A 15,582-nucleotide genomic window follows, 5' to 3' on the forward strand; every position below is an offset into this window, starting at 1 on the left:
ATAGTGCCCCATGTGAAGACTTAAACTAAACTTGGAACCAGACAGCCATTTCCTTGTATGTCAGGATCAGAAATGCACTTATCCAGGAAGGACTTGTGGACAGTCTTAGGTCTGACAGCTTCGCCCCGTGACCTGCATGCAAAACTGACAAGCTTTATGTGATTTCTGTATGAAGGAAACTACCATCGGCCTGGACTAAAAGGGACAGGGAGGGGAGAGATTACAGGAAAAAATGGCTTCTGAAGGAAAATTGTGGAAGCAGAGGTCTGGACTTGGGGCATCTTCTAGGACCAAGAGGGGAACCCCACCCATGTATGCGGATAGGGTGAGTCTGCCCTAGCATTTGAAGAGGCTGGCTCTTCCACCCCACCTGGGAGGGCTGGGCTGTGTGCCCGAGATAGGGAGAATGTTGCTGCTACCCCACTGGGGTATTAAGAGGGTTGAGACTGTGCCCCAGAGTTTTGGGAGAGTGTGGCTGTCTCCCCAATGTCCGTGGAAGGTAAGGTCTAGAGCTTGGCCACCACCCAGATACCTGATGAGGGTGGAATCAGGAAGATGGCTGCTGGCAAGCCCTCGGAAGGGATGGATCCATTTGAGATCCCAAGGAAAAGAAACCATCTTTATAAAGATGACTCTCAGGCTATGAAATCTAATGGGGTATGTGCTGCAGGTTTTCAAAACTGTTTAGAACCTGTGCTGTTTGTTTTCCTTTCAGTTTCTCCACATGGTAATACAAATGTTTGTCCTATGGTTAACCCTCATTTTTACATTGGAAGCAGGTAACTTGTTTTCTAAGTTTCACAGGTCAACAGCCAGAGAGAAATTTTGCCCCAAGACAAACTGCTTGACTATAATTGATTTTTATAAGATTTTGTACCTAACATTGCTTCTGACATGGTTTAAGGTTTTTGAAATATTGTGATGTAATGAATGTATTTTCCATATGGAAAGAACATGTCTTTTTGGGATTCAGAGAGGAGTATGACAATTTGAAGTTATTTGATGAATCATGAGAAGAAAAAGAGTATCTATTCACGTGGGCATGGGACACTTTCCATTGGTCTATGACGGTGAGGCATAAGCCAGCTTGGAGGCATACACAGAGAAAGAAAGGAAAAATAAAAATTAAATCCCCACTCTAAAAGTCAATCATCTTCCGGTACTTTACATCAGCAGCCTTGTGGCAAACTAAGACACCAGTAATACTGGATTAGGCCCCTGCCCCACCCTCCGTGATTCAGTTGGCCTTATCTTCACTAATGCCATCTTCAAAGACCTATTTACAAATGGGTCCATCCCCACAGGATCGGAGGTTAGGACTTAACCACGCTTTTGTGGGGGACATGCCTTAGTTCATAATGGTAGAGGATCAGAACTTTAATTTGGGGCATATGACATTTAAGATGTCCTTTTTACATCTACGTGGATAGAGCAGAGAGGCAGACAGATGTCCCATTCTGCAGTTTAGGCTAGAGATCCAGGCTAGAATACGCTGGATGGTGTTTTAATTCCCTGGGTGCTAAAACAAACATCATGAATGGGTTGGCTTAAGCAATGGACTTCATTGGCTCACAGTTTCGAGGCTAGCAGAAGTCACTGCTGAGGCACCATCAAGGTGATGCTTTCTCCCAGAAGGCGCTGGCGTTCTGGGCTGGCTGCCAGTGGTCCTTGAGCCTTCGCTTTTCTGTCACATGGCCCATGCACATGGTGGCCATCCTCGGCCTCTCTGGGTTTGGCTTACTTCCAGTTTCTTCCTGTAGCTTTCTCGCCATGTGTCTCAAATTCATCCTGCTTATAAAAGACGCGTGTAATAGTATTTAGACCCTCCCTGGGCCAGAACTTAACTGAATTGACCTCGCCAAAAGGTCCTGTGTACATTCCTATGCAGGAAAGGATTAAGACTAAGCACTTGTTTTTCTGGGGTACATGCAGCTGCACACCGCCACAGGTGCTCTTAAAGGCATGCAACATGGACACAGCATAAAGTGTGAAGGTCAAGAGAGAAAAGAAAGTCAAAGCTCAGAGTCCCTGGGCACACCGATGCCTAGATGTCTAGAAGATGCAGAAAGCCCAAGAAAACAGACCAGAAGGAGTGGCCTGCAGGTGGGATGAGTGTCCAGCAAGAGCAGTGCCCACAGGTCCAAGAAGAAGCAAGATCGAGGAAGAGGGGTGATGGTTCACTGTGTCAAATGAGGCTGCGAGCTGGGTCTGGTGAGGACTCACTGCAGGATTTGCAGCCACATCTTGAAAAATTCTCTCTCTTGACTCCATACTCCCCTCCTAGCCACCGAGAATATTCAAGAAGCACCTTCCATAACCAAATGGGTTCTCAACTGGCAGAGGACTTGCTCCTTTCACTCCAGGGGTCAGGTGGCAGTATCAGGAGATGATTTTGATTGTAAAGGCTAGGAAGGGGTAGAGACCTGGGATGCTCTAACCATCCTACAGTACACAGGATAGCCCCCAGCCAAAGAATTATCCTGCCCCAATGTCAATAGCGCTGAGGTTGGGAATCCCTGATATAGAGTGACAGTTAGTGGTTTGTGAATACTGATGCCAAGATACCTTCAGAGACCCTCTTCCAGAATGGACATGATTTTCAGGTCCTTCAAGAAGACCCCAAAGTAAAATATGCTTATGACCAACCTCATCAAAGTGTGAAAATAGTTCCTGGAATGGGACTGAAGACACCAAGGGGCCATTTTGTGCAAAAATTTGAATAGGATTCACCAGAACTTACATTTCATAACCTTAAAAATATGATGGTGAAATTCTGTTCAATATGATTGTTGGTTTAGCAGATGCCTTGGCTAAATGAGCATCTAGAGATTATGATCTAAAAGGAACTGTCTTTTAGTGATTCTGAGAGAGAGAAAGGGTCATATAAACAAAAATCATCCCAAGAGTTGGCACCCATGGGGTGTGGGAGTGTAAGATGCACCAGCAGAGGTTGAGGAAAACAAAGCAACTTGGATGGGTGAGCACAGAACCCGAGGGAGTGGGAAAGAACATTTGTCTGGGTCTAGCAGTGCCCCAGGATAAGGCAATAAAAGGATGAAAATTATTCACAACCTCAAAAAAAAAATAGTCGAACAAGGAATAATTTGAGTCTGTATGAAAATCTTGGCTAGAAGTTAGCAGAAGGTTTTGAGTATCGGTCAGCCCTGAGGAGGTGGTGGGAAGGACTCTAGGGGAGAGGAACAAGTATATTAAAGCAAAATTTCCAGGACTGGCTGGAAAGATGGGGAGGCAGGGAAAGGAGCCAAGCAGGACTTGAAGGAGGCAGGAGAGTGAGCCTGGCCATGCTAATGCTGCTTCTCACCCAACCCATGACTCCTACTCAGTGGCACAGTGAAGTCCATCTCAAGAGGAACCAGGCTCCCTCTGACAATGTCTTCCAGTTAGATGAAGGCTTCTGTTCAGACTTCCCTAAAGGAATCAGCGAATCTGAACATTTTAACGTCCATGCAGGTGTCAATGAACTTTGCTTGGGCTACACTGGTTCAAGAAAAGTCAGAATATATCTTGAAAAAAATATATTCAAGCCTTAACCCTGTCTCGTGACTGTGATACTAACTGGAAAAATGATGTTTGAAGATGTTGCTAGTTGAGATGAGGCCAAACTGGATAAGGAGAGGCATGGAACAGATTCTTCCCTATGGACTTGGAATGAAGTACGGCCCTGCCAACATCTTGGTTTCAGACTTCTGGCCTCCAGAAAGGTGAAATCATATATCCCTGTTGTTTCAAGCTACCTGTTCTGTGGTACTTTGCTACAGCACCCCAGGAAAGAAGACATGGCATTCTAAAGGGTTCCTCAGGAAGTTTCTCAGTCTTGCTCCTCACACCAGTGTGCCGCAGCCCAATTTCATGGCCTCAAGGTGACAAGAGTGGAAGATTATTTATAAGGACATCTTATTGGGAAAGTCCCTGAAGCACCCCTCAACAGTCCTTCATTTGGACTTTTTTTTAAGTAGACACCAGAGATAGAACCCAGGACCTCCTAATGAGAAGCAGGCACTCAACCAACTGAGCTACACCTGCTCCCCTTACACTTGGATCTTGATGAAGCAGTGGCTCTAGGGAAGAAGATCTCAGACTTCTTTGGGGACAGATCCTTCTTCTTGATGACATTGTAGAGAGACGCCATGGACTCTTGATTAGCAGGGATGGGGATACATACCCAGGAGAGTAGCTCCCTCTTGAACTCACCACGATACTGGAGCCCCTACAGTTAGTTATCCACAAGCTCTGTGGAGCACATTTTTAAAACAATGTCCCTAGGGGAGAAAAGTCATGCAAATGCAGTTCAGTGAGCTAGGGTGGAGCCAGATTCATGGGGGCCGTATACAGATGGACAGAAAGGAAAGATACAAGACTTAATAACAGAGTTTGGGCAAAGGCAAGGAATGAATTAATTGATGTCTTTGGACTGGACAAATGGTGGTGGCTTCTCAGAAAAGAGAGAAAGGAATTTGATGTAAGGAGAAAATGCATTTAGTTTTGGCATGCCGAGTTTGAAGGTGATGATGAATCATCCATGTTACTCTGGCTTGGGAGGTAATGGGACCCACTGGGTGGGAAGAGCTAGGAACAGGTCTGGAAGCATAGCTAGAAAGAGGGTGGCTGGCTAGTCTGGCTATCTGGGCATGCTACCTGTGCAGTCCAAGAGGGTCCCATGCGCATAAGGACCCAGTGCTTCTTTTAGTGCTTGGCAGCCACCATCTTAAAACTCTCAGTAAGTTTTGGGCATTCCATTTTTCACTGAGCCCCAAAAATTCTGGAAGCAGCCAGAAGCTAGCTGGGTCTGAAGTCTAGGTACATTAAGGCTGGGGGAAACGAAGCTGAGATGAGGGTCCACACAGACCAAGGGGCCATCTGGAAGCTAGGAGAGGGGCCCTGGACCCTGGTTAGGAGACTGGAGAATAAGGGCTCTCACCTTTGTCTCTTTTCACCCTGGGGCTACAACAGTACCTGGCACACATTTTTCATTCAAAGTTTTTGCTGAATAATGAATGAATGCTGGTAAGGATTACAGAAAAAAAAAAAGGTGAATAAATTTGGTCTCTGGCCTAAGTGAAAACAGGAGAGCTGGGAAGCATGCCCCTGTAGCTTATAATTATAGCATGAGTATGTGCTAGAAAATACTATTGGAGAGGGAAGATATAGGTGAGGATGAGCAGGAGGGAACCAAGTGGGGTGGAGGTGAGGGAGTGTAGTAGGTTGAATTATATACCCTAACAAATACATGTGCTTGAATTTAATCTAGAATACTGGAGGCCTTACAAAGGAAACAGGGAAGGTACAGAGGTGAGAAAGGAAATCACCCCATGACAGGAGGCAAAGGTAAAAGCCAATGAACCCAAAAGACTGCAGGAGCCAACACCAGAAAGCTACAGATTTTGGGGGAGAGCATGGCCTTGACTCTTTCAAACCTCAAATCTGTGAGCCAATAAGTTCCCGTTTTTAAGCCAACCCATTGCATAGTATTTGTCACAGCAGCTCTGGTAAACGAAGACAGAGTGTCTGGGCAACCTTGAGAGAGGAGGTGATATCACAGCATTTGAAGAGGACAGGGGTTCTCCAAGGAAACCGAGGAGAAAAGGCACCCCAGACAAATCACACGAGAAGTGTGAAGTTGTGCATCCATAAGGCGGGGGGCTAGGGTCCCAGCTGGAGGGGGCATTCCTTTTCATTTCACAAAATATTTTTTTGTGGGCCTAACATGTGAAAAGCTCTGACGGCCTTCTAAGAGAGAGCAATAAACTAGGAAACAATGTGGGCCCCAGTGTGGGGTCCGAGCACACCCCTTGGATTCATGTCTCAGTTCTGACTCTGCCACTTTCACCCTGGGACATAGAGACAAGCCACATAATCAGTCTGCTTTTGTTACTCATTTGCAAAATAATAACTATTTCTTAGAGTTGTTGGAAAGAAAATCCATCCATTCATTCAACAAACACCTCCTGAGTGCCTACAGTTGTCAAGCACTATTTTTGGGTCTGAGCTACAGGAAAGAATGCAATAGATAGGGTCCTTGTTCTTCCCAGCTCACCTTCAAGAGAGGAGGAATAGCAAATAAAGGTGCAAATAAAATAAGACCACTTCAGATCTCCTGTATTGCTTACATTTGTTTGGTTTCATTTTTCATCTGAAGAAAGCAAGAGTGACGTGGTCGAGACAATAAGAGGGGTCTTTCTGGAGGATGCAGGCCTGGGAGGTCTGAGCAGGTAAGTCTGGGTTGAGATCTCAACGATGGGAAGGAGCCATCCACAAAAGACTCAAGGGAGGTGGGCAGGTGGCCTGAAAGTCTGGACTGCACCAGATCCAATGGCACTTGTAGTCTCCAGAAGGGAGCTTGCATCTCGTTTCTGGTACAAAGAGGAGATGTTGCAGTTGGACCTTTAGTCTGTGCTCCCTGTTCCCTCTCCACTGCGCTTCCCCTCACAAGCACCCAGAGGACTGGGGCTGCTGGGTGCAGAACAGAGCGCCGTGGAGCGAGGAGCTGACACTGTCACTCTGGTGTATTCTGGATGCAGGGGATGATCAGAGCTTCTCAGCTGTGAACATCTAATTGCAGTTCTTATGATGGTGGATATAGGAGCGATGTTTACTTCTAGCTGGTCATTTCCGACTCTGCCTGGCCCTGGGCACCTAGCAGAACGCCTGCCAGGTTTCCTTCATCCTTCTTGGCTGTCTTCTTGGTTCCACAGACATCTCTCGCTGAGAGGGCTACCATATTTTGTGCTCAGAAAACCCCTTTTGCCCCACGCTGGTGAAAGCAGGCTCGCTCTCTGCATCTCCTTCTTCCTGCAGCCTCAGCCCCCTCCTGTCTCCTTTAGCCTTCCCTTGGGAATCACTCCTGGGACATCCACATCCGAGTGGCTCACTTCATGGCCCCTTCTCTGGCCTCAGGTGAAGTGGTGACACTTCCTTCCTCTCCCTCATCCTCTTCTCTGGGGTAGGTGGGACACCCTGGTTGCTCCAACTCCTTGGAAAGAATCCTCTTTCCAACCCTCCTCCATCTCAGCATGGGTCACTTTCTCTAAGCACCTTCCTTCCCCTCCAAATCCTGGAGACCACCGGAGGTGTCTCCCATGACAGTTACACCAGCATGATGTTCACAAATGTCCAGTGAGGCAGAAGAGAGCAAACCTCTCCTCCCTTGAAGAGGTCTATTGCAACCATAAAAGTCCTTTAAAATTTGCTTAACCTTTAAAAATCATGCTTATTTTAATTTAAAAAAGAAATGGTTTCTTCTCTGGTTCTTGAGTAAAATCCATGCCACAGGAAGAAGGGATGTGTCGATCTATGCTTTCCCATCCTTTAAGGGAGAGGAGCTGGGGCCAGTAAGCAAAGGCAAAGGACTTTTGCCTGCTCTCTGGGGACAAATCAAAACAATGCAACCTAAGCTATTGAGGAAAACAGGAACAAAGTTGCCTTAGGACCAGGAATGTGCAGATGGCAAAGTGGTTCCCTCACAAAGCCTTCCACCCAAGGATGTTCCAGAGGATGGCCTCTCCCGTCCACTAAGAAGGAGGTGAGATGCCAGAGATATGGCTGGGAATTCTATTTATGTCTAAAAGACAGGCAGAGAAAGACAGACATCTTGTGGGCATATGTTAGCATTACATCACAAAACTAGACATTAATATAAATCGGAGAATATCACCGAAATGTAGACTGCTAGAGTTGCAAACCACTCCATGAATGATCAGGGCTTGAAAGGACAGAAGATAATAGCTTATTTTTCTCATGAGGGAAATGCAGCAAATGAAAGCACAGCAGTTTCATGAAGCAAAATGGAGACACTCCCAAAGAACAAATACATTTTCATTTTGAGGTCTTACAACAGAAGCGTGACCTTTAAACCAAATCTATTAGTCATATGTACCATATATTGATACATGAAAGCATCGGTTACTGCTCAATTCTGTTATATTCTGAATTTTTAGTTCCAAGAAGTTATCAAGTATCTGGAAGGGGAGGATGAAGGTGACTTTTTTCATCATGGGAACCTCTACATCAGGGGCTCTTAACAAGGGTTCCATGAGCTTGAATTGAAATTCAAAAAAAACATTATTCTTGTGGGGATGTGTTGGTGTGAGTATCATATATTTATTAAATAATACACAGTATAGTGTGGACTTAGTAGGGGTCCATGGTTTTCACCTGCCTAGGAAAAGGGTCTGTGGAACAAAAAAGGTTAAGAACCCCTGCTCTAAACAATTGATGGTCACAACAGAATGTCTCTCATCACCAGAGCCCAGAATCTTGACATTCCTCTAAGTTTTAGGACTTTGGCAAAAAAAAAAAGTTTCTCTTAGAAGTTTGACAAGAAAATGCCCAAAAGCTATCCTTCTGATGAGTATGCTGAAGACATCTTTTTCTATCTTCCATAATAGGTAATGCTGTCAATAAACGGTCAACAATAACTACTCTTTGTATAGTAGGTCCATGGACTTGGCCATGCCCTTAGCACTTGTCATTTAAATTATAGCTAAGCCTCTGTAAGGAAACACAAGCTGAAATAGGTCAACTTGCTTAAGTAATTGAGCCCATATTGGTGGTTCCAAAGCATTGCTTTCCACTTTCTGCAGTGTAGGCATTTGCTTGTTTCCATTACAGTGACAAAAGTGGTGTGTTTCATCATTTTAGAAAGAGGAAAAATGTAATTTTGAAAGTTCCCTAACTAATGGCCTACACAAATTTCCTTTATTACCTATATATATTTACCTGTTTTGTTACAGCCTACAAGCTAAGAATGGTTTTTACATTTTTGAAAGACTGAAACACACACACACAAATATGTAGCATAGACTTATATAGCCCGCAAAACCTAAAATATGTAGTGTCCCTTTACAGAAAAAGTTTGCCAACCCTTGCATTCCACAAAGCTTCTTATTTCTTCTTTAAGTGGTCTTGAAAACTGTCTTTGAAAAAGGTAGAAGAATGCATTTTCACTTTTGAAGGGAAATGCTTACTCTTTTCACCTTCAATTAGTTTCAATAAATTTGATTCACTCTGACCTTCACTGAACACCTACTGTGGCCAGCACTCCGCAGTTTAAAAGGAAGGTGGTGAAGCAATTTCAAAATAAGTCGGGAGGTCATTCCGGAGGTTATGCTTAATCTCAGCTCAGGAGGCTCTCACTGCCATGGTAAACTGCCTCAAGCACGGGGTCTTCTGAGGGCTCTGGCGGCATCTGGGCAGTAAGACGGGGCAGACAACCCCAGGACCTTGGCACCCTGTTGGTGCGCATTACCTTGGAATACATGATAACCAACACTCAGTGTACTGGAGTTGGACTCATAATTTTCCTACACATGGTTCCTATGCCCCTTTTATTTGGACCTATAAATAGCACTATACCCATTAAATGTGTGTCCCAGAGATTTAAATATTCCAGCCCTTCATATGCTGGTTGAGCCCCAAACCTCTGCAGAGTTGCAGCCAACTCTTCAGTTCATTGGACTCGCCCAGGATAACTAACAAAGGATGACAATGATCCCAAGAAAAAGAGCATTTACAACTGCAAGCAAGACAGTTCCATCTATCTGCCCCACAGGATCTCAGCCCTCTCTCAGTTGGGCTTACCATCCCCAAATCCTCAAGACAGAGGAATGAACAAATATGAAAGGAGAATGCAACTATGGACTAGACATTTTTATTCTAGTAATGGAAGAACTCGTAACACTGATATAAAGGCAGTGGTCACCAGAGTTCCTGAGTGGAGGGAGAGGGAAGAATAAGTGTAACATGGGCATTTGGGGGACATTGGAATTGTTCTGTGTGACATTGCAACGATGGGTACAGGCCACTATACATTTTGACAAAACCTATAAAAGTGCACGGTCCAAAGTGTAAACCATAATGTAAACTATAGCTCGTGGTTAGCAGCAATGCTTCAATGTGTGTGCATCAATTGTAACAAAAGTACCACACTAGTAAAAGGTGCTGCTAATGGGGAAAAGTGTGGGATGGGGAGGGGGTTGGGTATATGGGAACCCCCTATATTTCTGATATAACATTTATGTAATCTAAAGCTTCTTTAAAAATAAAATAAATTTTTAAAAAGGAAGATGACAGTTCTAAGTCATGAAAATCACTGTAATTCAAGTCAAAACGTGGTGTTATGAAAGATTAGTGCTAAGAGACAAATAAAGAGGTGGGCATTACTTTGGTTTCCAGAGGGTACAACTGGGACCTGTTAGGATAGGTAGGATTTCAACATGTAGAGTTGGGAGGATGGAGGTTCCAAGCACGTTGCAGAAACTGGCCAAGTCCAAAAGCAGAATAGCAGCAGTGCCCATCATAGAAATGGGGTATGTAGATGGGCGTGAACAGGTAGGAAATAAATCTGGAGAACAAGCTGTTGCCTCCTCAGGTACTTTGCACAAAGGCTCATTTGGGAAGCCTTAAATAAAAGGGAGTTTATTGTGAAGATTCCATTTGCCTGGGATCCAAAGCCATAACTGGGAAAGTCAAAAGGAACTGCACACAAGTCCCTATCACCTCTTTCTAATGAGTCACAGTCTGTCTTCCAAGGTGTATCTTGAGTTCTGTTGTGCATCTGTTCACTTTTCTTCCCTCCCTTTGAGCCCTTCTCTTTCACTTGGTTTCTGCCTGCCCATCTGTGGAAAGTCAAGACTTCCCCATGGGCTAGGTCCGACTCAGGACACTTCCTCGGTCAGGTACAGGTCTATCTCAGCTGTCAACTACGAGAAATCTAGCTGTGGATTGTATAGCCGGTCCCTCTGCTCCATAGCAAGTGGCAGCCACGAAAGTGTAAACAAGGAGAGTGATTTGATAATAGGACACGAAAACCCAGTGAAAAATCCAGACTGCCTTCCTGGCAGGGGGTGTGTGGAGCGGCAATCTGCACACTGAAGGGTTAGGAAGAGGCCCGTAAGGTCTGGATGTCCACCTGACACATAAATGAAATTTGGATTTTATAACCAGACGATGAGTACCTACTGAGGTACCGATGGCACAAGTTGTGACTATTAAAAAGATGAGCCTGGGGGGTGATGGATCTTATGACTGGAGGCGGGAAAAACTTCGGTTCAAGCGAAATCAGGACCTGAATTGCTCAGCAACTGCGGCCTGGGCGAGGCTTTTCCTTAGTTTTTCTCCCAGAGGTATTAAAAACAGGACTTGGTATTCGCTGGACAGCGACCCTGAGGGGTATGCGGGGTTGCCGTAGATTCTGCCAGGCATTGGTATCTAGTAAGTGGCGCCGCAGCGATGAGGTCTGAACGAGACAGGAGCGCCAGGGGACCACGGCAGCGGTTCCCGAGGGAACGAACGGTCACCAGCGGCGAAGGCCGCGACGAAGCGCTAGGTCTCCGCCCGCCCGAGCGTCCAGTCGGGAGCTGTAGCCCTCCTCTCTCTTCCTCCTCCTGGGACCGCTGCTGAGGTTCCCAGAAGCTTTCAGTCACGCACTTGCTCCTCCGGGCTGCTGGGCCCTTCCACCCTAGCCGGCGCCAGGAGATTACGTCACCCTCCCCCCCTCCCCGCTTACTGAAGAGTCTAGGTCCTCATGGTGAGCCTGTCGTGCGCTAAGCTGGCGTAAAGGAGTCTCCCCTAACAAAAAGGAAGTACAACTCCGAGGCCTCATCTCCTCTTGTCTTTTCTCTGTGGGTCCGTGCCCCGCCGCCGTGAACCTCCGCTCCCTACTTTCTTTCAGGCAGCGAGTGCGGCAGCCCCGCGCCCGGGCGAGGGGCGGGGCGAGCCAGGGCGGGGCGGGGTCCTGGCTGGACCGCGTCGCGCTCTGGGGCCGCGCCGGGTAGCGTTTCTCTCCAGTGCCTGAGGCGGCTCGGGCCGGAGAGCCTTCCGTCAGCTCCACGGGGACCTCTGTGTACGGATGGACCCGCCCGGACCCGGCGGGAAGCGGCCTGGCAGGCGGCGGCCCCGAAGGCGTCAGCAAAGGCAGGACAGGACCGAAGCCGCGGGCCCCTGAGGCGCGTGGGCCCACCGGGCCCGGCGGCGGCACCATGATGCCGGGCGAGACCCGCTCGGCGGCGCCCGGGACCGCGGCGGAGCTCGCGCGGTGTCAGGGCTGCGCGTCCCTGCAGCAGGTACGGCGCCTCCGCTGGGCTGTTCGGGGGCGCGGGGTTCCTGTGGGGCTGCCGAGTTGTGCGGCTCCACGCGCTGCACCCTGTTCATTTCCTCTGTATATGTGGGGGACTGCTGCCTCTGCTTTTTGGGCTGGGAGCGTGGAATGCGTTCACCGGCGTGCGGCGTAGTGGGGGGGCTGAGCGAGCGGGTTCTGGAGGGCTCCCCCGTTTCACCTTCTCCGCCACCTGGTTCCCCGGGGCCGACACTTGGCTTGGTGAGCGATAGGTGAAATGCTGAAGGAAGTTATTTTCACTGAGGACAGGGTCTTTGAATTCTCTGGCTCATCCCTAAATATCTGTGGCGTGGAGACAGGATCTTACGCGGCGTGCAGGTTGCCTGCGAGGGTTATTCGCTGGATCCCAGGGCTTTGGGGAGGCCTTTCAGCTCATAGCTGATGTACTGTCTCGAGATTATTCTTAAAGTAAGTCAAGTAATTGCTTAAGACGGTTAACTTGTCAGTTGTTTGGATAAAGTAAAACAGTTAAAGGTTGTAGGTTTCTAACGGTGCCCTGGACTGTTTGCTTTCTGCACTGATTTTAGGGGAGCTACTGTTGTCTGGCGCCAGGTCCCAAGAAGTCATTTCCTGAGGAATCTCTTCTACCTGCTTGATGGTGGACGTCTTATTTAACTTCATAATTTCAGTTTATTTAATGGTAAAATGAAATTAACCATCCCCATTCCTACCTCATGTAGTTATCCTGAGTAGTGCCAAGAGTAGTGCCTTCTTTACTGAGGACAGTGGTGAACAAAATGGATGAGTCTCTGTGCTCGTGGAGCTTGCATAAGATAAATATGTGCTAATTAGAAGGTATCGTGTTAGGAAGAAAATAAGGAAGCTCTCGGCTCTGGTGGGTGGGTTAGGTCAGGTGATTTTGAGGTACCTGAGTCATAAGATGGAGCCGGCTGTTGGAAGAGCTTTTTGGATAGAGGGAATAACAGAAAGGTTCCAGAGGTGGGAAGGAGCCAGCTGTCTGTAAGGAGGTTAGCAGGGTCTGATTGGTGTGAGCATAAAGGAAAGGGAAAAGAGGGGTTGATGAAGTGAGATCAGAAAAGCATGCAGGCTAGGTCGGCCATCAAGGGATGCGGTATCTGTGAACTGATTTCAAACAGTTTGAGTGTAAGGTGCTGGGTGGGGGTGGAGAAGAGGGGGAAGGGAGTGCTGGCCCTCTGGAGTAGAGGAAGAAAAAAAGTAAGATCAGTGTCCAAGTTGAGCTGCTTTGTGTAGGCATCTTAGATTTGTTTTCTTGCCTAAAACTCCCATGGCCATGAATGACATTTTCTTTGCTCTTTAATAAGTAGCGTTTATTTTTTGGTCCAGTTCATTCATTCGACAAATATTGAGCACCTACTGTTTGTTACACTCTGCTCTAGGCACTTGGGATATGGGAGGGGTTGGGGGTGATAAAAATCCTTAACTTCTTGGGGCTACCATTCTAGGAGAGGGGAGGGAAGACAAATAATTTATGTCGGGATTTAAATAGGGAGTCCTAGGATAGCCTCAGAGAAAAGGTGATATTTGAGTAAGATTCCTGTAGATACCCTGGGAGGAAAAGCACACCAGGCATTGGAAATAGCAGGTTTGAAGACCTGAGGAGCTTGCTTGGTGTGCTTGTGAAGAGCAAGGAAGTCAGTGTGTCTGGAAGGGAGCGAATGTGGGACAGTCAGAAGGGCAAGAGGAGGACCTGATTGTGAGGCTCTTACAGGCCATTGCAGGAGTTTTGGCTTCTACTCAGAATGCAGTCATGAGTCCTTGGAGGATTTTTTACAGGAGAATGACTGGCACTGGCATGAATTATACAGTTATAGATTTCATCTTCCCTCCAAAACTTGCTCTGCTCATAGTAGTCCTCATTTTAGTTAAGAGTGGTAACTGTTTCCTTCTGGTTGCTTAGGCCAGAAACTAGGTGTCAGCCTTGGTTCTTCTCTTTCACAGCCTACATCCAATCCCTCAACTAATTCTGTTGGCTCATCCTTCATAATTCACCAGTTCTCATCATCTCCACTGCTTCTACCTTGTGTGAACCACCATAAGAGATTATTGCAGTAGCCTCCTGTTGAATCTGCCTCCTCCCACCTTTGCCTCCAACCTACTGTTGGCTCTGAAAACAGGAGGAGGAGTAATCCTGTTAAAAGTTTAGATCAGGGGTCTGAAAACGTTCTGTAAGGGGTAAGTTAATATTTTTGGCTTTGAGCTCTTTCAGAACCATTCAATTCTGCCATTGTAATGTTAAAGGGACGTACACAAAACAGAAATGAGTGAGCAACTGTGTTCCATGAAACTTTATTTACAAAAACAGGGAGAGTGCCTGATTTGGCTGAGGGCCATAGTTTGCAGATCCCTTCTCTAGGTCATGACACACGATTGGATTTGCATTTTCTATTATGAGGAATGCCTTTTTAGGGGAGAAGGGTAGTCAGTTGTGAGTGGGATCTCTGGAACAGTTGTTTAATTTTGCAAGATAAGTTTAGAAATACAGGTTTGTGGCCATTATAGAGGACCTTGAGTGGTACCCACCTTAAAGTGTATGTATTTCTGTCAGCATCATGGAATAGGGAAGGTTTTTGCATAGTTTCTACACAAGAACAGTGTGTATAGTAAAAGTAACAGGTGATGCTGTGCAGGATGGATTGGAGTAGGTGTAACTGGGTAAGGTCAATTATTTTACTAATACATACTAGTAATAATAAAATCCTGGATTAATGTCAGTTTCTTGGGAATGGGAGTAGAGAAGAAAAAGGCTCTGAATAAGAGAAGCTGTGCAAAGAGAAGACAGATCTCATGTCAGGGACTTGGAAGGTCCAGTGATTTAAAACTTCAGTGACTACTAGAACTACGGAAGAGTTAAGAGAAGGAGGAAGCTGAGGAGGAGGACATTTTGGAAGTGTGGGACTGAAGCTTTTGAATGACATCAGGAGTGGGCACTTTCAGCAGGTTTCACGTTTTATTGTCTGGATTGCCTCCAAGGAACCCAATATACTTCTAAGGAAATATAGAAGAAGCCAAGTTAGGTGGGCTCTGAGTTCAATGTAATAGTTTTATCTGGGAGGCAGAGAAAATGGGGATAGGAGAATGCAAGAGTGTGTTCTTTTAATTAAAAGGAACTTTGAAAACCATTTTGCCAATTCATGGAAGTATATACCATCACTAGGGGTGAAGGAAAACCAGTTGGCTAATGAGTGACCTTTAAAGAGGACAAGCATGAAATAGAAAAGAGAAGCAGATAAAGAAAGGGTTAAATCGGGACTATATTAGAGAGGAAATCAAAAGTGGGAAGATTTCAAGTCAAGAGAGTGAGAGTTGGGAAAAGTCATTTTCTGTTGTCAATTAGTAGATAGATGATCCACTTTAGGAAATCATCTACAGTAGCACAGCAAGTATAATACCTCCATTAGACTTTTGTGTGAGAGAAGCTAAAGAGGTTAGATACATTGACAAGGTGTTCTGCTGTATAGTTTCAATAC

General features: G+C 46.2%; 1 protein-coding gene across 1 annotated transcript in view; it reads left to right on the plus strand.

The window, feature by feature from the left end:
* The first annotated feature begins 11,758 nt into the window (after nt 1–11,758).
* Nucleotides 11,759–15,582, plus strand: part of ICE1 (interactor of little elongation complex ELL subunit 1) — a 68,865-nt gene continuing 65,041 nt past the window's right edge. The window contains exon 1 of the mRNA XM_058306441.2: nt 11,759–12,080. Within this exon, the coding sequence (XP_058162424.1) occupies nt 11,997–12,080 (84 nt within the window). The 5' untranslated portion in view covers nt 11,759–11,996. The remainder of the gene's footprint in view (nt 12,081–15,582) is intronic.

Source organism: Dasypus novemcinctus, chromosome 2 (genome assembly GCF_030445035.2).
Source record: "Dasypus novemcinctus isolate mDasNov1 chromosome 2, mDasNov1.1.hap2, whole genome shotgun sequence".
In the NCBI taxonomy this organism is placed as follows: Eukaryota; Metazoa; Chordata; class Mammalia; order Cingulata; family Dasypodidae; genus Dasypus; species Dasypus novemcinctus.